This window comes from Ranitomeya variabilis, chromosome 5 (assembly GCF_051348905.1).
Source record: "Ranitomeya variabilis isolate aRanVar5 chromosome 5, aRanVar5.hap1, whole genome shotgun sequence".
Taxonomy (NCBI): Eukaryota; Metazoa; Chordata; class Amphibia; order Anura; family Dendrobatidae; genus Ranitomeya; species Ranitomeya variabilis.
In genome coordinates, this window is record NC_135236.1 from 325638635 (window position 1) to 325662835 (window position 24201).

Below are 24201 nucleotides of genomic sequence, written 5' to 3' on the forward strand. Positions count from 1 at the left end.
AAAAAAAAAAAATGCTTTCTATGGCCCACTGAATGAGAGAGAGGTGGCACACCCAGGAGTCAAGACTGGCACACAAGCTGAAAGGGCAATATTACTCTCCCACTGTTTTTTTATGTTTTTTTTTTTTTTTCAGGGAGACTTTAGAAACCAAATAATATTAAAAAAACCAAAAAAAAAAAATAGCCTTTCTATGGCCCACTGAATGAGAGAGAGAGGTGGCACACCCAGGAGTCAAGGCTGGCACACAAGCTGAAAGGGCAATATTACTCTCCCACTGTTTTTTTATGTTTTTTTTTTTTTTTTCAGGGAGACTTTAGAAACCAAATAATATTAAAAAAACCAAAAAAAAAAATAGCCTTTCTATGGCCCACTGAATGAGAGAGAGAGGTGGCACACCCAGGAGTCAAGACTGGCACACAAGCTGAAAGGGCAATATTACTCTCCCACTGTTTTTTTATGTATTTTTTGTTTTTTAAGGGAGACTTTAGAAACCCAATAATATTTAAAAAAAATAAATAAATAGGCTTTCTATGGCCCACTGAATGAGAGAGAGGTGGCACACCCAGGAGTCAAGACTGGCACACAAGCTGAAAGGGCAATATTACTCTCCCACTGTTTTTTTATGTATTTTTTGTTTTTTAAGGGAGACTTTAGAAACCCAATAATATTTTAAAAAAATAAATAAATAGGCTTTCTATGGCCCACTGAATGAGAGAGAGGTGGCACACCCAGGAGTCAAGACTGGCACACAAGCTGAAAGGGCAATATTACTCTCCCACTGTTTTTTTATTTATTTTTTATTTTTTTCAGGGAGACTTTAGAAACCAAATAATAAGAAAAAAAATAAATAAATAAATAGGCTTTCTATAGCCCACTGAATGAGAGATAGCACACACAGCAGTGGCACACAAGCCCTGACTGAGGCCAATATTTTTCTCCCACTGATTGATGTAGTGTTTTTGTGTTGAGGTAGATTTTAGAACACAAATCAAGGAAAAAAAAAATGCTTTCTATGGCCCACTGAATGAGAGAGAGGTGGCACACCCAGGAGTCAAGACTGGCACACAAGCTGAAAGGGCAATATTACTCTCCCACTGTTTTTTTATGTATTTTTTGTTTTTTAAGGGAGACTTTAGAAACCCAATAATATTTAAAAAAAAAAGTAAATAGGCTTTCTATGGCCCACTGAATGAGAGGGAGAGAGGTGGCACACCCAGGAGTCAAGACTGGCACACAAGCTGAAAGGGCAATATTACTCTCCCACTGTTTTTTTTATGTATTTTTTGTTTTTTAAGGGAGACTTTAGAAACCCAATAATATTTAAAAAAAAAAAAGGCTTTCTATGGCCCACTGAATGAGAGGGAGAGAGGTGGCACACCCAGGAGTCAAGACTGGCATACAAGCTGAAAGGGCAATATTACTCTCCCACTGTTTTTTTATGTTTTTTTTTTTTTTTTCAGGGAGACTTTAGAAACCAAATAATATTAAAAAAACCAAAAAAAAAAATAGCCTTTCTATGGCCCACTGAATGAGAGAGAGAGGTGGCACACCCAGGAGTCAAGACTGGCACACAAGCTGAAAGGGCAATATTACTCTCCCACTGTTTTTTTAGGTATTTTTTTTTTTTCAGGGAGACTTTAGAAACCAAATAATATTAAAAAAAAAAAATAAATAAATAGGCTTTCTATAGCCCACTGAATGAGAGATAGCACACACAGCAGTGGCACACAAGCCCTGACTGAGGCCAATATTTTTCTCCCACTGATTGATGTAGTGTTTTTGTGTTGAGGTAGAATTTAGAACACAAATCACGGAAAAAATAAATAGGCTTTCTATGGCCCACTCAGTGAGAGATGGCACACACAGGGATGGCACTGTAGCAGAAATGCCAATCTTAATCTCCCACAAAAAAAACAAAAAAAAAACAGGGACTGTCCTACAATTACTATTTCCCTGCAGTAATCTAAGCCAGGTATGGCAGGCAGCAATAGGAGTGGACTGATGCACAAATTAAATAAAAAGTGTGGACAAACAAAAAAGATAGCTGTGCAGAAAGGAAGGAACAAGAGGATATGTGCTTTGAAAAAAGCAGTTGGTTTCCACAGTGGCGTACACACAGCAATACAGCTATCACGGAGCCTTCTAGGGCAGCCCAATGAGCTACAGCGCTGAGGGGAAAAAAAAAAAAATAGCTTCCACAGTCCCTGCACACCGAAGGTGGTGTTGGACAGTGGAAATCGCTGCAGCACAAGCGGTTTGGTGGTTAGTGGACCCTGCCTAACGCTCTCCCTGCTTCTGACGAAGCGGCAGCAACCTGTCCCTAAGCTCAGATCAGCAGCAGTAAGAAGGCGGTCGGCGGGAACGCCCCTTTATAGCCCCTGTGACGCCGCAGACAGCAAGCCAATCACTGCAATGCCCTTCTCTAAGATGGTGGGGACCAGGATCTATGTCATCACGCTGCCCACACTCTGCGTTCACCTTCATTGGCTGAGAAATGGCGCTTTTCGCGTCATTGAAACGCGACTTTGGCGCGAAAGTCGCGTACCGCATGGCCGACAAGCACAGGGGTCGGATCGGGTTTCATGAGACGCCGACTTAGCCAAAAGTCGGCGACTTTTGAAAATGATCGACCCGTTTCGCTCAACCCTAATGGAAGGCTGTTGAGGGTCATCATAAAGAAATGTGGCTATATTGGTCGCTAATTTTTTTGGTTTTGTTTTTGCATGTCAGAAATATTTATTTCTAAATTTTGTGCATTGATATTTGTTTACCTGGTGAAAATAAACAAGTGAGATGGGAATATATTGGTTTTTATTAAGTTACCTAATAATTCTGCACAGTAATAGTTACCTGCACAAACAGATATCCTCCGAAGATAGCCAAATCTAAAAAAAAAAACCACTCCAACTTCCAAAAATATTAAGCTTTGATATTTATGAGTCATTTGGGTTGATTGAGAACATAGTTGTTGATCAATAATAAAAATAATCCTCTAAAATACAACTTGCCTAATAATTCTGCATGCAGTGTAGTTGCCAGTGATAGCTTGCTATACCTTGGAGTTGGTTTTGTAGGTGTGAGTCATGGAGTGAGAAGCTGTTTAGGAGTCTCTGGAGATTTCTGTTTGGAGGTTTGTTTGGTGTTATCCTTCTCTTTATCTCCCTTTTTGGTTTGCCTTACCCTTCTTCTCCCGTTATATACCATTCCTTATTCTGGGTGAGCTGAGCGTGATTGCTGTTTTCTTTACCCTTGTCTTTTTCCTTTTGTGTCTGGATTATAGAGCAAGCTAGCGTTCCTGCTGCCCCATGTATTAGCCAGAGCCATTCTTAGGGCAAGACGGCGATTAGCAATGTGATCTTTGCACGTCAGGAAATTCAGGGGTGGGCAGGGCAAAACTCAGGGACGCCCCTTTAATCTTTCCCTAGTTGTAGTGCTTTCCTTCCCATCTGTCTCACTGTGCACTGTCTAGTTCATTAGTGGAGCGTGACACTTATACTCAACTGAGTAAATAAAAAAGTATTTTTCAGCTCACCTGTCCACTCTGTGCATGGCTGCCATCCCAGGAAAATCCATCAAGTACTAAAAAATCCAGCACCAAGAGGTTGCACTCAAGTAGGCTTTATTCCCAAATATTCATATAAAAGCATAGACAACTGACAATAGAAAAAATGGCGCAAATAGCTGGAGTCCCAGATACAGGTTTACGTGTTTCGGGGCCAAATATGCCCCTTAGTCATAACCTAGTGTCACACCAGTGAGTCAGGGTTTATATTGACCAACGATTCAAAATTTTTCGAATCCTTTGTCAATATAAAACCCTGACTCACTGGTGTAACACTAGGTTATGACTAAGGGGCATATTTGGTCCTGAAACTTGGAAACTGGTGTCTAGGACCCCTGCTATTTGTGCCATTTTTTCTATTGTTTCTATTGTTGGTTGTCTATGCTTTTATATGAAGATTTTGGAATAAAGCTTATTGGAGTGTAACCTTTGAGTGCTGGATTTTTTACTACTTATACTCAACTCCTGGCCTCACTTACAAATAGTGATACAAGAAAAATGAAACAAAGCAGACAAAGCACAAAGTATACCCACCTAACAGCAGCTTAATTGAAAAATTGTATGAAGTTGTAATATGGTTGTGAACGTGAGCCATATAAGCGTGTAAAATGTATAATCCCATTATCATTTGTTTTATAGCATAGATGCAGTAGGTCTCGTATTATAACTTTAATACACACCGAGCTCTTTGCAGATATTTGATCAGGAAGGATTATTTCACATTCTACGTTTGCTTCATGGATGACAAGTGTTTATAGTAATTTATCATTGTAACCTTTGACTGCATATTTGAACTGTTTTCTACATAATTTTGTTAACAAGTCCATGTATTTTTCCATACAGTGACTGTAATAAATCTTTTTATGCATAATGTAAAGTGCATTTGCACTTAAATAAATCCTTAAATGGAGTGTCTTGCTAGTACGTAAATCTGCCTCTTTATATAAAAAAAGAATACACTGCTCAAAAAAGTGAACACTTAAACAACACAATGTAACTCCAAGTCCTTCACACTTCTGTGAAATAAACCTGTCCAGTTATGAAATAACATTGATTGTAAATCAATTTCTCCTGCTGTTGTGCAAATGGAACAGACAACATGTAGAAATTATAGCCCATTAGCAAGACAACTCCTAAAAAGGAGTGGTTCTGCAGGGGGTGTCCACAGACCATTTGTCTGCTCTCATCCTTTTTGGCTGTTGTTTTGGTCACTTTTGCATTTTGTCTTTGTTCTCATCCTTAGAGGTGCAGTAGCAACCCACAGAAGTTGCTCAGGTAGTGCAACACATCCAGGATAGCACATCAACGCGAGCTGTGGCAAGAAAGTTAGCTGTGTATGTCAGCACAGTGTCCAGAGCATGGAGCAGATGCAAGGAGACAGTGCAGTACATCAGGAGATGTGAAGTCCGTAGGAGGGCAACAACCCAGAAGCTACATTCTCCTTTGTGAAAGGAACAGGAGGAAAAGTGCCCGAGCCCTCTAAAATCACCTAAAGCAGGCCGACAACATCTATGCGTCTGCTCAAACTGTCAGAAGCAGACTCAATGTGGGTGGTATGAGGGCCCAACGTCTGCTGGTGGGCATTGTGCAGGGTGATTAACATTTGCCAGAGAACACTAAGATTGGCAGATTCAACATTGGCACCCTGTGCTCTTCATAAATGTGAGCTGATTCACATTGAGCATATGCAACAGACGTGACAGAGTCTGGTGATGCTGTGGAGAACCTTTTACTTATTGCAACATCCTCCAGCATGACCGGTTTGGCAGTGGGTCAGTAATGGTGTGGGGAGGCTCTTCTTTAGAGGGCCGCACAGCCCTCCATGTGCTAGCCAGAGGTACCCTGATTGCTGTTAGGTACCGGGATGAGATCCTCAGACCCATTGTGTGACCATATGCAGGTGCAGTGGGCCATGGGTTCCTACTAATGCATGACAATGGGACTAATCAGTGCACCACAACATGATCCAACCAAGAACCACCATAACAGAGAATGTGCAATAAAATATATATTTACTGAAAAATACTATGACAAATATAATAACATTTAACAATTATACACATATCAAGATGTGGATAAAAAAATATAATATATATAGAAGAAACAACCAATTTTGCATCAAGCGGATAAGGTGACAAAGAAGAAATGACTCTATTTATACTATTTCACCTAGGAATGATAAGCACCACTTAAACAGAAAAAAATAGATGCTAAATGTGACAAAAATCTGAAAAAACGCGATGTGTGATCAAAAGCAAATATGCTTTGATATATCTGTTTATACTAGAAAAAATATATATATACTAAATCACATAGTGCATCAGTCAAAAAGCTATGCCCCATAAAGGAGTTTGCATATCCTATGTGCTGCAATGAGCACTATAGATAGGAAATGCAGGAAATAAAGTGCAAAATGCAACCAGCAGTGATTTACATGTCCTATTTGCTACAATGGGCACTGTAAATAGGAGGCACAAAAAATGAGGTGGAAGTGCAATGGATCAACATATAAAGTGCATTAACAAGTGATCTGTGCATGATGCTCCAATTCCACTAAGGAATAAATAGAGGGACTGTACCTTTAAATGCCGCCAGATCCTGATACCGTGCACCCCGACGCGCATTTCAGAAATAACATTCCTTCGTCAAGGGCAATAAAAACTTTATATATTTTTTAACCTGTTGTTGACTCATGGACTTGAAGCTGGATATAGCTTTCTTCCTCTTTCATATTGACTGATGCCCTGCAGCAGAGTGGATGACAATCTTCTCTAGGAGGGTTTTCTTTTCCTCTTACAAATGCTTTTGTTCCATCCACCAATGTCATGTTGCACCACAGACTTTCCAGGAGTTGACTCGTGCTTTAATTCTGGTCTTGAAGGAGATCCCTCAGGAGAACATCCATTGCCTCATCAGGAGCATACCCAAGCATTGTAGGGACATCATAAAGGCATGTGGAGGCCACACACTACTGAGCATCATTTCTTTGTCTTGAGACATTATAATTTGATTTTCTGCTTTGATTTTGAGTGTCATTCCACATCCAGACCTCCATGGGATATTCATTTTGATTTACATTGATCAATTTATGTTTTATTGTTTTCAAAACATTTCACTATATAATGAAGAAAAATTTGCAACTGGAATGTTTCTTTCAGTGATATTTAGGATGTGACATTTTAGTGTTCCATTTATTTTTTTAGCAGTGTATATAGCAAGCATCACGTGGCATTTTGTCAGTTCCAGAGCTGGAAATCTAGGTAAAACACTGTATGTAATGGCAATAGCTATTGCTTTCTTAGTTAAATACTTTTAAGAAATAAATGGGTATAATTTTAACAGTTGAGTGGTAGACAATAATTCTGTTGCACTGGCGTCCCTGCATACTTCATCCATCCCCCAGCTGGGACGCCGACTAGCTCACTGCTGCGATGTCCGTCCCCCACCTCCTCTTCCTTCCTCTTCTGATTGTAGTCTGTGCACTGCTTGCAGATCCCTGGGCATCCCTGGTGTTTAGGACACGTGCACTCTCCTGGTCTATTAAAGGGACAGCACAAGCCATCCTAAAGTGTCCTAGCCAATGACTTGGAGACACTTATCATTTAAGGCACCTCCACTTGTTGGGAGGTGCTTGAGCATTGTGTTATGTCCATAGTCTGCACGCTTGCTAGTTCTCAGGTCCCCTGTACCTGCCAGTCAGTTTACCTGTTTTTACCCGTCTTCCAATTATTTCTGTTTTTCTGTATTTCAGCTGTGCCCTCCAGCACCTGCTTGTTTTCATATCGGCCATACCCATCCTGCCAGCACCTGCTTGCATTCCAGCTGTTCCTGCCAGCACCAACCTACTTGCATATCACGTGTGCCTGGCAGAATCTGCCTGCATATCCTCTGTGCCGGCAAACACCTGCCTGCATAACAGCCATGTCAGTCAACACCTACCCGCCTGCATATCAGCCGTGTTTACCAGTACCTGCCTACCTGTATACCAGCCATGTCCACCAGTACCTGCCATACGTGACTGCACATGCTGTCACAGCTTCCTGCCCCTTTGGGGTCAGCTGCCATGCATCCGAGGTCTACATCTGTGGCTGCATCTGCTGCTCTCCAACCGCTGCAACCTTATCCATGACCCTCCAGCCTGCCTGCTTTGTTCCTGGTTCCAGACCCTATCTGTCATCTGCACCACATCATGACAGTGATCTTGCTCTATGTCGAGAGTTCATCAATCAATGCACACTGCATTTTCAACTCTTGGCACAACAGTTTGCTTCAGATTCGGCCAAATTGGCTTTAATCATGTCCCATCTCACTGGGAAAGCTCTGGCATGGCTCAATTCCCTATGGTCTCTTTTCTCCAACCTCCAGACCTTCTTAGAAGCCTTTCACAGGGTCTTTGATGAGCCTGGTTGTGTTTCTTCAACAGCATGTTCCCTTTCAGGTTACACCGGGTAACCTCACAGTGAGTCAGGGCGCCATCTGTTTCTAGACCCTGTCAGCCAAACTTGCCTAGAAGAATGAGGTGCGATATACTTACCTCATTTGATGACGCGGTGTCCTTGGCTACCTGGATCGACATCAGGTTTCAGGAGCGCTCCAAGGAGGTGTGTCATGAATCCCCAATGGCTAGGGATAGCACAGGATAAGCAAAGATAATAAATATCGGACGAGCTCTAGGGTGATGGAACCTGGGCTGACCGCTGCCCTACGCCTGACAAACGCAACTAGAGATAGCCAGGGAGCGTGCCTACGTTGGTTCTAGACGCCACGCACCAGCCTAAGAGCTAACTAGTACTGCAGAGAAAACAAAGACCTCACTTGCCTCCAGAGGAATTAACCCCAAAGATATAGTTGCCCCCCACATGTATTGACGGTGAAATGAGAGGAAGGCACACACATAGAGATGATGTATATAGCTTTAGCAAATAGAGGCCCGCTGAAAGCTAGAAAGCAGAATGACACAAAAGGGGACTGAGCGGTCAGCAAAAAACCCTAATCAAAAAAACCATCCTGAGATTACAAGAACCCAGGTGCCAACTCATGGCACATGGGGAGAACCTCAGTCCACTAGAGCAACCAGCTAACAAAGAGACATTCTAAGCAAGCTGGACAAAAAACCAAACAACTGAAAATCAGCACTTAGCTTATCCTGAAAGATCTGGGAGCAGGTAGGCAGGAACCAAACAGAGCACATCTGAACACATTGATAGCCGGCAAGGGAAATGACAGAAAGGCCAGGTAAAATAGGAAACACCCAGCCTCTGATGGACAGATGGAAACCAAAGGCCGCAACCCACCAAAGTCACCCAGTACCAGCAGTAACCACCAGAGGGAGCCCGCAAACAGAATCCACAACAGAGGTGACCCACGAGAGAAGATCTATGCGCTTGGCTCCTATCTTTCAATCAAAGACCGATCATGCCACAGACATCAGTTTCAACACCCTCCTTTGAATTCATGCAGATTGACCTTGTCAAGCACAGTCAAGAGGTCCATCATGCTGAGGGGAGCTGTTTCTATTGCAGCAGTCCATATAATTTATTTATTTCCTGTCTTGAAAAAACAGGAAGCTCCAAAGCCTAGGGTTGTTGGAGAGACTAGTCTCTCTGGCTGGGGACTACTCCTCTCACCCCTGACTCTGTCAGTATCCATTCCCTGTGGCAAAATCCATTTCATCAAATCGGCTTCACTGGTCTCTGGTTCCGCAGGAAATTTGATTCAACAGGCATCCACGTCAAGCCAGGTTCTTTTTCCGCTTCAATTTTAGTCACCATTTCTGGTCAGTGGATAAGAATGTCGAGGAAGATGCACTTTCAATGTCCTTTCTGTCTTACGACCAGGAGGAGAAGCCTGAGCACATTATTGGGTCCTCCCATACAGTTGTGGCCAAAAGTATTGACACCCCTGCAATTTTGTCAGATAATACTCGGCTTCATCCTGAAAATGATTGCAAACACAAATTCTTTGGTATTATTATCTTCATTTAATTTGTCTTAAATGAAAAAACACAAAAGAGAACGAAACAAAAAGCAAAACATTGATCATTTCACACAAAACTCCAAAAATGGGCCAGACAAAAGTATTGGCATCCTCAGCCTAATACTTGATTGCACAACCTTTAGCCAAAATAACTGCGACCAACCGCTTGAGTTTCTTACAATGCTCTGCTGGAATTTTAGACCATTCTTCTTTGGCAAACTGCTCCAGGTCCCTGATATTTGAAGGGTGCCTTCTCCAAACTGCCATTTTTAGATCTCTCCACAGGTGTTCTATGGGATTTAGGTCAGGACTTCTTGCTGGCCACCTTAGAAGTCTCCAGTGCTTTCTCTCAAACCATTTTCTATTGCTTTTTGAAGTTTGTTTTGGTTCATTGTCCTGCTGGAAGACCCATGACCTCTGAGGGAGACCCAGCTTTCTCACACTGGGCCCTACATTATGCTGCAAAATTTGTTGGTAGTCTTCAGACTTCATAATGCCATGCACAAGGTCAAGCAGTCCAGTGCCAGAGGCAGCAAAGCAACCCCAAAACATCAGGGAACCTCTGCCATGTTTGACTGTAGGGACCGTGTTCTTTTCTTTGAATGCCTCTTTTTTTCTCCTGTAAACTCTATGCTGATGCCTTTGCCCAAAAAGCTCTACTTTTGTCTCATCTGACCAGAGAACATTCTTCCAAAACATTTTAGGCTTTTTCAGGTAAGTTTTAGCAAACTCCAGCCTGGCTTTTTTATGTCTCAGGGTAAGAAGTGGGGTCTTCATGGGTCTCCTACCATACAGTCCCTTTTCATTCAGACGCTGACAGATAGTACGGGTTGACACTGTTGTACCCTCGGACTGCAGGGCAGCTTGAACTTGTTTGGATGTTAGTCGAGGTTCTTTATCCAACATCCGCACAATCTTGCGTTGAAATCTCTTGTCAATTTTTCTTTTCCGTCCACACCTAGAGAGGTTAGCCACAGTGCCATGGGCTTTAAACTTCTTGATGACACTGTGCACAGTAGACACAGGAACATTCAGGTCTTTGGAGATGGACTTGTAGCCGTGAGATTGCTCATGCTTCCTCACAATTTGGTTTCTCAAGTCCTCAGACAGTTCTTTGGTCTTCTTTCTTTTCTCCATGCTCAATGTGGTACACACAAGGGCACATGACAGAGGTTGAGTCAACTTTAACCCCTTCACGACCTGTGACACATCGTATGTGTCATGAAAGTCGGTGCCAATCCGACCTGTGACGCATATGCTGTGTCACAGAATGATCGCGTCCCTGCAGATCGGGTGAAAGGGTTAACTCCAATTCCACCCGATCTGCAGGGACAGGGGGAGTGGTACTTCAGCCCGGGGGGGGTGGCTTCACCCCCCCGTGGCTATGATTGCTCTGATTGGCTGTTGAAAGTGAAACAGCCAATCAGAGCAATTTGTAATATTTCACCTATGAAAAGTGGTGAAATATTGCAATCCAGCCATGGCCGATGCTGCAATATCATCGGCCATGGCTGGAAACCGTGATGTGCCCCCTGCCACTGCCACCGATCTCCTCTCCAGTTCTCCGTTCTGTCCCGTACTCCCCTTCGTCCTCCTGTCCGCTCCCTCCTCCTCCTGTCCGCTCCCCCATGCTCCGATCCACCCCCCGTGCTCCGATCCACCCCCCCATGCTCCGATCCCTCCCCCTCATACTTAACAAGCCTCCTGGTTCCCGTCCGTCTTCTCCATGGGTGCCGCCATCTTTCAAAATGGCGGGCGCATGCGCAGTATGCCCGCCGAATCTGCCGGCCGGCAGATTCGTTCCAGGTACATTTTGATCACTGTGATAAAACCTATCACCTATTACAGTACCATGTAAACCTATGGAAAACCAAATCCACTGTGCCCATGGTGCGGAAAATACCATGCGGAAGCGCTGTGTTGTATTTTCCGCAGCATGTCAATTCTTTGTGCGGATTCCGCAGCCTTTTACACCTGTTCATCAATAGGAGTCCGCAGGTGAAATCCGCACAAAAAACATTGGAAATTTGCGGTTATTCCACAGGTAAAATGCAGTGCCTTTTACTTGCGGATTTTTCAAAAATGGTGCATAAAAATCTCACACGAATCCGCAACGTGGGCACATAGCCTTAGGGTTAGGGTGGGAATTAGAATTAGGGTTGGAATTAGGGCTAGAGTTGGAAATAGGGTTAAGATTAGGCTTGTGGTTAGGGTTATGGTTAGGGTTAGGGGTGTGTTGTGGTTAGGGTTGGGATTAGTGTTAGGATTAGGGTTGGGATTAGGGTTAGGGGTATGTTGGGGTTAGGGTTGTGGTTAGGGGTGTGTTGGGGTTAGGGTTGTGATTAGGGTTATGGCTAGAGTTGAGATTAGGGTTAGGGGTGTGTTGGGGTTAGTGTTGGAGTTAGAATTGAGGGGTTTCCACTTTTTAGGCACATCAGGGGTCTCCAAACGCAACATGGCGCCACCATTGATTCCAGCCAATCTTGCTTTCAAAAAGTCAAATGGTGCTCCCTCCCTTCCGAGCCCCGACGTACGCCCAAACAGTGGTTTACCCCCACATATGGGGTACCAGCATACTCAGGACAAACTGGGCAACAATTATTGGGGTCCAGTTTTTCCTGTTACCCTTGCAAAATAAAAAATTGCTTGCTAAAACCTAATTTTTCATTCCTCAAAAATTATTTTTTATTTTCATGGCTCTGCGTTATAAACTTCTGTGAAGCACTTGGGGGTTCAAAGTGCTCACCACACATCTAGATAAGTTCCATGGGGGGTCTAGTTTCCAAAATGGGGTCACGTGTGGGGGTTTCTACTGTTTAGGCACATCAGGGGCTCTGTAAATGCAACGTGACGCCTGCAGACCATTCCATCAAAGTCTGCATTTCAAAAGTCAATACTTCCATTCCGAGCCCCGACGTGTGCCCAAACAGTGGTTTACCCCAACATATGGGGTATCAGTGTACTCAGGATAAACTGGGCAACAACTATTGGGGTCCAATTTCTCCTGTTACCCTTGTGAAAATAAAAAATTGCTTGCTAACACATCATTTTTGATGAAGGAAAAATGTTTTTTTCTTTTCACCGCTCTGTGTTGTAAACTTATGTGAAGCACTTGGGGGTTCAAAGTGCTCACCACATATCTAGATAAGTTCCTTGGGGGCTCTAGTTTCCAAAATGGGGTCACTTGTGGGGGGTTTCTTCTGTTTAGGCACATCAGGGGCTCTGCAAACGCAACATGACGCCCGCAGACTATTCCATCAAAGTCTGCATTTCAAAAGTCACTACTTCCCTTCCAAGCCCTGACATGTGCCCAAACAGTGGTTTACCCCCACATATGGGGTATCAGTGTACTCAGGACAAACTGGACAACTTTTGGGGTCCAGTTTCTCCTGTTACTCTTGTGAAAATAAAAAATTGTGGGCTAAAAAATCATTTTTGAGGAAAGAAAAATGATTTTTTTATTTTCAAGGCTCTGAGTTATAAAATTCTGTGAAGCACTTGGGGGTTTAAAGTGGTCACCGCACATCTAGATTAGTTCCAATGGAGGTCTAGTTTCCCAAATGGGGTCACATGTGGGGGAGCTCCAATGTTTAGGCACACAGGGGCTCTCCAAACGCGACATGGTGTCCGCTAACGATTGGAGCTAATTTTTCATTCAAAAAGTCAAATGGCGCTCCTTCTCTTCCGAGCTCTGCCGCGTGCCCAAACAGTGGTTTACCCCCACATGTGAGATATCAGTGTACTCAGGAGAAATTGCCCAATTAATTTTAGGATCCATTTTATCCTGTTGCCCATGTGGAAATGAAAAAATTGAGGCTAAAAGATTTTTTTTGTGAAAAAAAGTACTTTTTCATTTTTATGGATCAATTTGTGAAGCACCTTGGGGTTCAAAGTGCTCACTATGCATCTAGACAAGCTCCGTTGGGGGTCTATATTCCAAAATGGGGTCACATGTGGGGGAGGTCCAATGTTTAGGCACACAGGGGCTCTCCAAACGCGACATGGTGTCCGCTAACGATTGGAGCTAATTTTTCATTCAAAAGTCAAATGGCGCTCCTTCCCTTCCGAGCCTTGCTGTGTGCAGAAACAGTGGTTTGTGACCACATATGAGGTGTCGGTGTACTCAGGAGAAATTTCCCAACACATTTTAGGATCTATTTTATTCTGTTCCCCATGTGAAAATGAAAAAATTGAGGTTAAAATAAATTTTTTGTGAAAAAAAAGTACTTTTTCATTTTTACGGATCAATTTGTGAAGCACCTGGGGGTTCAAAGTGCTCACTATGCATCTAGATATGCTGTGTTGGGGGTCTAGTTTCCAAAATGGGGTCACTTGTCAGGGAGCTCCAATGTTTAGGCACACAGGGGCTCTCCAAATGCGACATGGTGTCCCCTAAAGATTGGAGCCAATTTTTCATTGAAAAAGTCAAATAGTGCTCCTTCCTTCCGAGCCCTGTCGTGCACCCAAACAGTGGTGTTCCCCCACATATGGGGTATCGGCGTACTCAGGACAAATTGTACAATAACTTTTGGGGTCCAGTTTCTCTTTTTACCCTTGGAAAAATAAAAAATTGTTGCTAAAAGATCATTTTTGTGACTAAAAAGTTAAATGTTCATTTTTTCCTTCCATGTTGCTTCTGCTGCTGTGAAGCACCTGAAGGGTTAATAAACATCTTGAATGTGGTTTTGAGTACCTTGAGGGGTGCAGTTTTTAGAATGGTGTCACTTTTGGGTATTTTCAGCCATATAGACCCCTCAAACTGACTTAAAATGTGAGGTGGTCCCTAAAAAAATGGTTTTGTAAATTTTGTGGTAAAACTGAGAAATCGCTGGTCAAATTTTAACCCTTATAACTTCCTAGCAAAAAAAAATTTTGTTTCCAAAATTGTGCTGATGTAAAGTAGACATGTGGGTAATTTTATTTATTAACTATTTTGTGTCACATAACTCGCTCGTTTAACAGAATAAAAATTCAAAATTTGAAAATTGCGAAATTTTCAAAATTTTCGCCAAATTACCATTTTTTTCACAAATAAACGCAAAAATTATCGACCTAAATTTACCACTAACATGAAGCCCAATATGTCACAAATAAAAAATCTCAGAACCGCTAGGATCCGTTGAAGCGTTCCTGAGTTATTACCTCATAAAGGGACACTGGTCAGAATTGCAAAAAACGGCCAGGTCATTAAGGTCAAAATAGGCTGGGTCATGAAGGGGTTAATCCATGTCAACTGGCTGCAAGTGTGATATAGTTATTGCCAACACCTGTTAGGTGGCACAGGTAAGTTACAGGTGCTGTTAATTACACAAATTAGAGAAGCATCACATGAATTTTCGAACAGTGCCAATACTTTTGTCCACCCCCTTTTTTATGTTTGGTGTGGAATTATATCCAATTTGGCTATAGGACAATTCTTTTTCTTTTTTTTTCATTTAAGACAAATTAAATGAAGATAATAATACCAAAGAATTTGTGTTTGCAATCATTTTCAGGAAGAAACTGAGTATTATCTGACAGAATTGCAGGGGTGTCAATACTTTGGCCACAACTGTATAGTTACTGTCACTCAGCTGGACGTGTCTTGGTTCCCATCTGGAAAGACCTTCATCACTATACTAGACAGGAAGAGGGTTCTTCACTGTGGTCACTGCTCTAAATTGGCTGTTCATGCCGGAAAGAAAAATGCTGCCCTTCTCATCTCATGGCATTATTGGTGGCCATCCTTACGTGAAAAAATTGTGGATTTCATCTAGATCTGTTCATCTTGTGCCCATAATAAGACTGTTCTGGCAGCACATCACATTGGATTTCATTACCAATCTTCCAGTATATGGGTAGTTGTGGATTACTTCTCTAAGATGGCCCATTTTACTCTGCAGTCTGGTCTCCCATCTGCTCCTGTGTTTGCCGAGAAGTTCATCTAGCATATTATCCACCTCCATTGCTTACCACTCCATATAGTCTCTGATAGAGGCATCCAGTTTACATCTCACTTTTGGAGGGCTACCTGCAAACAAAATGTCATGTTCAATTTCTCTTTAGCCTACCATCTGTAATCCAATGGCCAGGTAGAGTGGGTCAACCAGACTCTGACCAACTTCCTGATGCACTTCATCCATGCTCAGCTGAATTCTCATGCAACAACCATATGAGTGAATCCTCTGCTAAATCTCAGTTTTTCCTGGTCTATGGACAACACCTCAATATTCCGCTCTCTGTGTCTACTACTACCGACATTCATGCTCTCATCAAGGGATTTTCTAAGATCAGGAAAGACACCAAAGCCACTTTGTTTGATCCTTCGAATGGATGAAGAGATATGTGGACAACAGACATCTTGACTAGAGATGAGCAAATAATTCAATATTTGGTTCAGATTACGATCACTGTATTTGCAATAATCGCCAAACATAGCCAACCGCCATTGGAGTCAACAGGAGTACAAATGAGCGAATATGTTTGGAAACGATCGTCAAACATAAAATCAGCACGAATATTGTACAAATATTGCACAAATATGGCACATTCGGATTCTGTGATCATTTTCTGAACATATTCAATCATCTCTAGTCTGGACCAGCCTCTCTCTTTCATCCTGGGTATAAGGTTTAACTTTGAGTGAAGTATGTCTCTCTCAAGCTATCAGGTATACATTGGGTACTCACTTCATAGGTCCGTTGAAGGTTCTCAAACAAAATAATGCCATAGCTTACCAGCTCAAACTCACTGGTTCTTTACAGATTTCTAATTCCTTCCATGTGTCTCTCCACAAGCCGGTCATCTTCAGCTTCTTCAAGACCCAAGTACCACTCTTGCTCCAGTCAGCACTGAAGATGTTTTTGAAGTAAAGAATATTCTATCCAGTAAAAGAATAAGAGTAAAAACCTTTTTCTTGTGGATTGGAAGGTTTGGTCCTGAGGAGAAGTCATGGGAGCCCAGGGAGAACATTCATGCCCCTCTGCTACTTGAGAGATTTCTTGCAGGCTTCAAGAAGAGGAGACATACCTTGCTTGCATGTCAATTGTGCCTGCCAACACCTGTCTGCATATCAGTTGTGTTTGCCAATACCTGCCTGTACATTAGCCATGCCCAGCCAGCACCTGCCTGCATTCCAGCCATGCCCGCCAGCACCTGCCTGCTGCATATCAGTCTTGCCCAACAGCACCTGCCTGCATATCAACTGTGCCTACCAGTACTTACATGCCTGCATACCAGCCATGTCCACCACTACCTGCATACTTGCTTCTAAATGCTGTTACAGCTTCCTCACCCTTTGGGGGTCAGCTGCTGTGCATCCAAGGTCCATCCTGGAGTAGCACCTGGCATGAATCTGGAGCGAAGTCTAACCCCCAAATCTGGGGCTTTAGCGAAGAGTCAGGTGTTTGCTTAATCATGCCCCTCCATTCTCTCATTGGTCCACAGCACATTGGTTCCACCACCAAAAGAGGCATAGATGCTCATGAGGAGAACATAATTTTACCTCTATACAAGTCACTAGTGTGACAACACTTAGAATACTGTGTACAGTTCTGGTCTCCGGTGTATAAGAAAGACATAGCTGAACTAGAGCGGGTACAGAGAAGAGTGACCAAGATTATTAGAGGACTGGGGGGTCTGCAATACCAAGGTTATTACACTTGGGGTTATTTAGTTTGGAAAAACAAAGGCTAAGGGGTCATCTTAATTTAATGTATAAATATATAAGGGGACAGTACGAAGACCTTTCTAATGACCTTTTTACTCATAGACCTGAGACAGGGACAAGGGGGCATCCTCTACGTCTGGAGGAAAGAAGGTTTAAGCAAAATAACAGACGCGGATTCTTTACTGTAAGAGCAGTGAGACTATGGAACTCTCTGCCATATAATGTTGTAATGAGTGATTCCCTACTAAAACTTAAGAGGGGGCTGGATACCTTTCTTGAAAAGTATAATGTTACAGGTTATATACACTAGTTTCCTTGATATTGCGTTGATCCAGGGAACTAGTCTAATTGCTGATGTGGTGTTGGGAAGGAATTTTTTTCCCCAATGTGAAGCTTACTGTTTGCCACATGGGTGTTTTTTTGCCTTCCTCTGGATCAACATGTTAGGGCATGTTAAGTTAGGCTATGGGTTGAACTTGATGGACTTAAAGTCTTCCTTCAACCTTAATAACTATGTTACTATGTTACTATGTTACCCTGCCCATTACATATTCTGTGAGCAATATGTGATTCCAATCTCACTATTAGAGAGACAAGGGGACAATATAAGTGCAATAGAGTCATATTGAACAAACCATTATTTGATGAAAAGATAGGGTAACTGATCAACTTGTGAAGTTGTATAACCCACAACACAGTTTATGCTTTGGAAAGGATTTGTTCAAGCAGCTGTGACCCCAACTAGTTGGAAGATCAAACGTGGTATTCAAATAGTGGAAAAAAAGTTTGTAAATCTGTGCTGCTGGTTCTGTATCCACTATAAATCTCCAATATGCGATATCAGTGTGTCTTGGCATTTTTTTTCTCAATGTGTAAACTTTGCCCTTTGACTGTTGTGGTTCTCCTGAAGAAGAGGTTTGTAAACTTCAAACACGTTGAGAATAAAAACACATAAACACTCTGATACCACATATTCAATATTTATTGTGGATTGAAAACCAGCCGCGCAGATTTACCAACTTTTTTCCAATCTGTGTGTCAGCAACCAAATGTTTCTTTGCACTAAAATCCTTTAGATGTCAATGTAAATTTATGATTTTTACTACAATCTTGTAGCACTAACAATTAATTTATTGAGGACAAAGGACATGTTGGACATTTTGTTCCTGGCTAGTTTCTATATTTCCAATATTCTCCAAAATTAAAGTTTATCATGTGTATGAGAACATCTAACCTATCAGTGTATAAACTGCAGAATGGGTATACAACCTGTGTATGTTATTTTACTAAGCCAACATGATTGATGCTTTCTGTAACTTTTCAGAAGATAATACTGCATTTACTGCCTTAAAAAATAATACAGACCATAAGGTTAAAGACAACTTAAATAGTGAATATTGGTAATCTATAAAATATGTAAGAAAAGGATTTATAACCTTGATTTTTCTTTATAATTGCAGGAATTAGGCCTTGTTATCACCGGTACCTTGCCTGTGTTTAATGTGACAGGAGACAGAAAAGAAAATAAAGTAAGTTTCACAAATCAATGTCTTGTTGATTCAAGGTACCACTTTATTAGCTTAAGTATTGACCCTCAGGAGCTAGGTGTTAAAACACCAATTACTATTTGTTATTATAGAAGCTGGCAATTTTGCAATTATACAACATTGCAATTTACCCTTTGGTAACAAATCAGTCTCAGGGGAAACAGGCTAATTATAGACTTACCACACCATCATTGACCTCCTTAAATAGGTGCTTAGTGCTGATGACTGTAATTTATTTTCTATGATAAAAAGAAGGTGAAATGTGCCAAGTCTACAAAAAATATGTTCTTAATTTCCTTTTTGGATTACATATATCCTTGAACATACAGGATTTCCATGCAGAAAAAGTGTGCTTTCTTTATGACCTGCCAATATTATTGCACTCCAGGGAGGTGTCATTTATAATGATAAGTATTTAAGCTCATCTCTGCTAACAGACATCCATTCCTTTTTATTACACAAGAATTGCCAGGACTGTATTTACAGCTTGGAGGACACCTACATTATACAGTACATTCTGAGAAGTGATGGAGCTGACAAATTATTATGTCTGCTACTTGAAAGGCCCATTTAGGAACGCTTTATTGTTGGTTCTTATATTTCATCATTACATATTAAACATTGTTGAATTTTCAGAGGGGTAATATAAAGGCTAGTACATGTAAAACATAAGCATTTCCATGCACTCTCTAGAATGATGAACTTTACCAGTTAGACTACAGAAGCTTCTCACCTAGCCAAATCAGATCTACTGCTTTACCCTGATAAAGGGCAAATGCTTCAAAGCAAGCATATGCAAATGGAGTTTCTGGTTTGATTTCTTATCCTAAGGCTCATGACAAGGCCATCTCATAAGATATACAGTGATTGAGTGTCCACATATTCTGGCCATGTAGTAATATTTAAAATAAACCCCTGACGAAGCCACCGGCTGGTGGCGACACGCGTTGGGTTGTTGTGTAGCCCGCATCTGGACTCTGCCTAGTGGCACACTTCACTTGAATATCTCAGACTTTAACATCACTGGTAACTATATGGTTACTAGCGAACAGGTGGCTATATTCTATATTCCTTGCTTATTGCTGGGCCACATTTTTTTCCTCAGCGTCCCTGCACCAGATAGCCTTATACATGTATATGCACATATTTCTGTGTACGTATATATATATTTTTTGTGTAACTTGGTTGCTCACAATACCGGGATATGCTGTCTATACAGGATTGGTCACATTGAGATAGCCACTGTATATGTGCTTATATTGTGAGTTCTGTGCTGTCTATACAGGAATGGTCACATTGGGATAGCCGCTGTATATGTGCTTATATTGTGAGTTCTGTGCGGGCTACATACCCTATTGTGGGTTTGTACACATGGCAAAAACATGCCTTTTTAAATGTTTTTAGATTTATATGTGGTTTGCTATTTGTATTGTTGTTTTCTAAATAAAGTTGTGTCCTACATTTGCATTATTGGTTTTGGTGTGGTGATCCCTGTACATATAGGCCTGGTCTGTTTTTTCTCTTTTATGTACTGTGTAATATTTAAAATATTCATCAACATAAAAAATGTGTCATTGGAGCTTTGATTTTTATTGGTACATAAGTTTACAGATGGTCAAAATACCAGTTACAACAATTCTCACCTTTCCTTGGTCCAGTAATGCCTCTCTGCCATTGAGATACTGATTTGGCTTTTATCCTAAGTCATATTGCATGACTCGTTAAAGGGTTGATTGTGACTTGTAGGATCGCTACTTCCAACAGGTGGCGCTATAGAGTTTAAGTCCTCTTTTTCTCTGAAGAGGCAATTTGCATATTAAATTTCCCAGAGGAGCATTGCACGGTGAATAAGCTTCCTTACCTTGACAAGCCAGAGCTGGTATGTCACTCTCCACAAGGAGAAACGATACCCCTAAGACCCCAGTCCAGAGGCTCTCACCTAGCCAAATTAGTTCTCATGCTTCGCACTGACGAGAGCCAACAGCCCGAAACACCATGTCTGCGAATTGAGATACTGATTTGGCTTTTATCCTAAGTCACATTGCACAAGTCGTTAAAGGATTGATTGTGACTTGTAGGATCGCTACTTCCAACAGGAGTTGAAGTCCTCTTTTTCTCTGAAGAGGCTATTTGTATGTTACCACTACTGACAATCACTGGGCTCATCAGTGATACAAATGTAGATAGTGCAAGTCTGTAAGCCAAGAGATTTGATGTAGAGGTCACGCACACTGTAGTCATAACATCACTTTTGCAACCAGTCAACAAAGACCTGAGAAACGGCAGAGACATTGGTTGAGCTGGATAAGGTGAGTATTGTTGTGCTTGTTGTTTTCATCATTCACAAGCCTATGCAACATTAAATTGTTATCCAAGATAACCACTTTTTGAGGAATACTTAAAGTTGCACAGAGGCTAGCTTTCTCATGCTTTACAGTATTTTTGCTAGTCTTGCCTTGGGTAGTCTATATGGCATAACACAAACTTTGATGAAGATGCAGAGTGATTGATATTAGGCCACAATGGGAAACATTGCTGTAGCGGGTGAACACCCAGCAATTATAAGATGAATGATGATCATAAAACTACAATAAACCATATTTTTATGTAAAGGGGCATGCAACACAAAGTGTGTTTGATTAAAACCTTCCCTGGAATAGTAAACTGTTCATTCATAGCATGAATGGTACCTACGGCATCTGATCTACACAAATCACACCACAACACACAACTAAATATTTTGGTAATTATTTACAGTACCGTAAACATTAAAGACAATATCTTAAATTACTAGCCGCATATCCAGCCAAAATATGTAGTTGTGGCAGGGTAATTAAGTCAGGCATATATTATAGTGCAGGAGCATCTTGGCCATTGTTTCGTTTCCTCTGCAAAGGAGGTATAAAAAGTGCTTATCATTTCAGTTTTGTTTCCAATTACATGTACTATTAACATGTACTGCAGATTGTTAGTCCCCCACCAATCACTCAAAAAGTCACTCTGAAATTTGCAACTTGTTAGACAGAACCACTCAGTGTGTTGTATGGGCTTAGTGGAAAGTCCATGAGCCCATACTCCATTCTGGGTTCAAGCTCATAAGCTATTTATTGGGCCCATCCAGTGCTCAATGAGCATATAGTCGGCCAGAAACTAAGCTCATCTGATTTGAGGAACTTCACATTTCAGAGTAGCTTTTTGGGCTACGTATGGGACAGGAAACTCTCACACCATAGCGGTGACATCTAGAACCTGGTATAAGGACAGCCTAAACTTAAGCACACCAAGTCCTTGTTGCCCCTCCCTTAAAAGCAGAGTACATGCATCCTGAATTTCCCAACTTACACCCTTCTTAGATCAAACTTACCACATTTTTCATCCCCTCCCTCCACATTCAGTATGAGCAAAATAATCATGCGGTTGTATAGTTTAATAAAAGTCAAGTTCAAGCATTCCAACCTGGCCACAAATGGATATTTCATAGCAGAGAAAAGTGAACTTTGATTCCTTACATAAATTTGGCTGTAAGTGTACTGAAGGTAGGCCATTTCCTAGCTGGAATATTGATTCTGCCTATATTATTTGAGCCTAGTGCCACTGCCATGGACTGATTAATGTCTATTTTGCACTGCTATGTCACGGTTATCAGCGGCTCTGAGCAAACATCAGTCTTTCCCATGGTGGTGGTGCTAAGTGGAGAAGTATTCAGAGGATTGGTGCATTAAGCAAAAACCCAACAATGTAATTAGCTTGGTGACTGTAAACCTCCCGATGGTGACTTTTATAAGAATCTTAAAATATGTTTTTTTGGTTCTGTTATGCATTCATATGCGCTAGTCATCTGTTTCTAGTTCTCTCCTCTTGCTCCTGCTTTATAAAAATAAACCTGTGTGGACATAGACATGAGATGTTGTCCTTTTGACAGGGAGGTTCAGTCATTTTCATCATGGCACGCAATGTTTCTGTACGGTAAACTGAAATCTAGCTTGTGAAACCTCCTTGTTGATTTCTAGTGGTTATTGATGGTGCTTTTAAACTACCCACAGTATAAATCTTAGAATCATTATTAAAGCATTTGTTTTATTAGACTTTCTAATCTCAGAAGGGAAACTCACTCTGGGCTTCCTGACAAAAGTCAGTGTAATGTAAACTTGGCCACACACATTAGATATTCTTTATTGGTTCCATGGGACTAAAAGAAAACTCCAATGTTTAATTGAAGTCTGGGGGAAAATACAATCAATAAGCCTTATTTATGTAGGAAGTATATTAACGTACCCTGCGTTCAGCTACTTACATCATTTATGATGAACCATAGGAATTATGTAACCTTTTTCTGATATTATAATGCAGGAATATTCTGTTATTTCCTAGTTTATGGCCATCAATCAATTCACAGCTAGTATTTTATCATGTGGAGTGAACTGTTTTGTTGACTCTATTGTGCCTTATATTTTTAGAACCAATTAATACTTGGTGTCATGGGCGTAGATGTTTCTTTGAAAGACATTAAAAGGCTTACTCCCAGATTCACAGTAAGTTTATTGTACATCTCTCATTTCATTTTTTATAATATACCGTGTGATACTCTTTTATATTAGGTATTTTTTTTAATCTATCAAGCACTAGGTTCATTATTTTATTTATATATGTCTCATGTGCTGTCAGATATGACCGAGAAGATAGATTTTAATAGGCATCATATGTTTTTATCCATTTTTCATGTCCATTTCTTTTTTGCTCATTGTATTGATGACTAAATAAATAAACTTATGTCTATAGTATACTGTACATGACCTCAATCATATATACATTATTTTATACTATGATTTTTGCTCATTTGTATGCACTCTTCTTTTTAAAGTTGTGCATATTGAAGAAGAAAATAGTGTATTAAAGAATCACTTCCATAAAAGTTTTTATCCTCTTAATATATTGCATTCATCATATTATATGATGCTGTGTACTTACAATTGCTCATTTTGCCTTTCTACCCTGCTAATTCTTTTCTTTTCTATTTGGTGTATGACATTAAGTAATTAAACACAGACTAGCTGACTACTTGTAAGCTCCCTGTAGAAACAGGAAGTCTATTTTCCCTGCATGAGTCATCACTTCAAAAGTCTGTGATGGGGTGAGGCGGGAGCAGCTGGGTCAGGAGTTAAAGAGGAGAATGATTCATGCAGAGAAAAGAGACTTTCTGTTTCTACATAGAGAAAAGAAAAGAGAAGAATTAGCTGGGTAGAAGGGCAAAATGAACAATTGTAAGTACACAGTGCTATGTAATATGATGATTGCAATATATTTAGTCTTAGGCAAACTGAAGACCGCGCACACGAGGTAGATTTAAGGTGGTTTATTGAAGCCTACGCGTTTCAAGAGCTATCTTGCTCTCTTCTTCAGGGCATATAATGCCCTGAAGAAGAGAGCAAGATAGCTCTTGAAACGCGTAGGCTTCAATAAACCACCTT

The 24201-nt window shown here is 41.1% G+C and overlaps 1 protein-coding gene across 6 annotated transcripts in view; it reads left to right on the top strand.

Moving 5' to 3' along the window:
* The window catches only part of CACNA2D1 (calcium voltage-gated channel auxiliary subunit alpha2delta 1), a 1329605-nt gene that overhangs the window by 1073310 nt on the left and 232094 nt on the right, over positions 1 to 24201 (top strand). For all 6 annotated transcript variants that reach the window (XM_077264669.1, XM_077264672.1, XM_077264671.1 and 3 more), the window contains exons 16-17: positions 18647 to 18715; positions 23191 to 23265. In XM_077264669.1, the coding sequence (XP_077120784.1) occupies positions 18647 to 18715; positions 23191 to 23265 (144 nt within the window). The remainder of the gene's footprint in view (positions 1 to 18646; positions 18716 to 23190; positions 23266 to 24201) is intronic.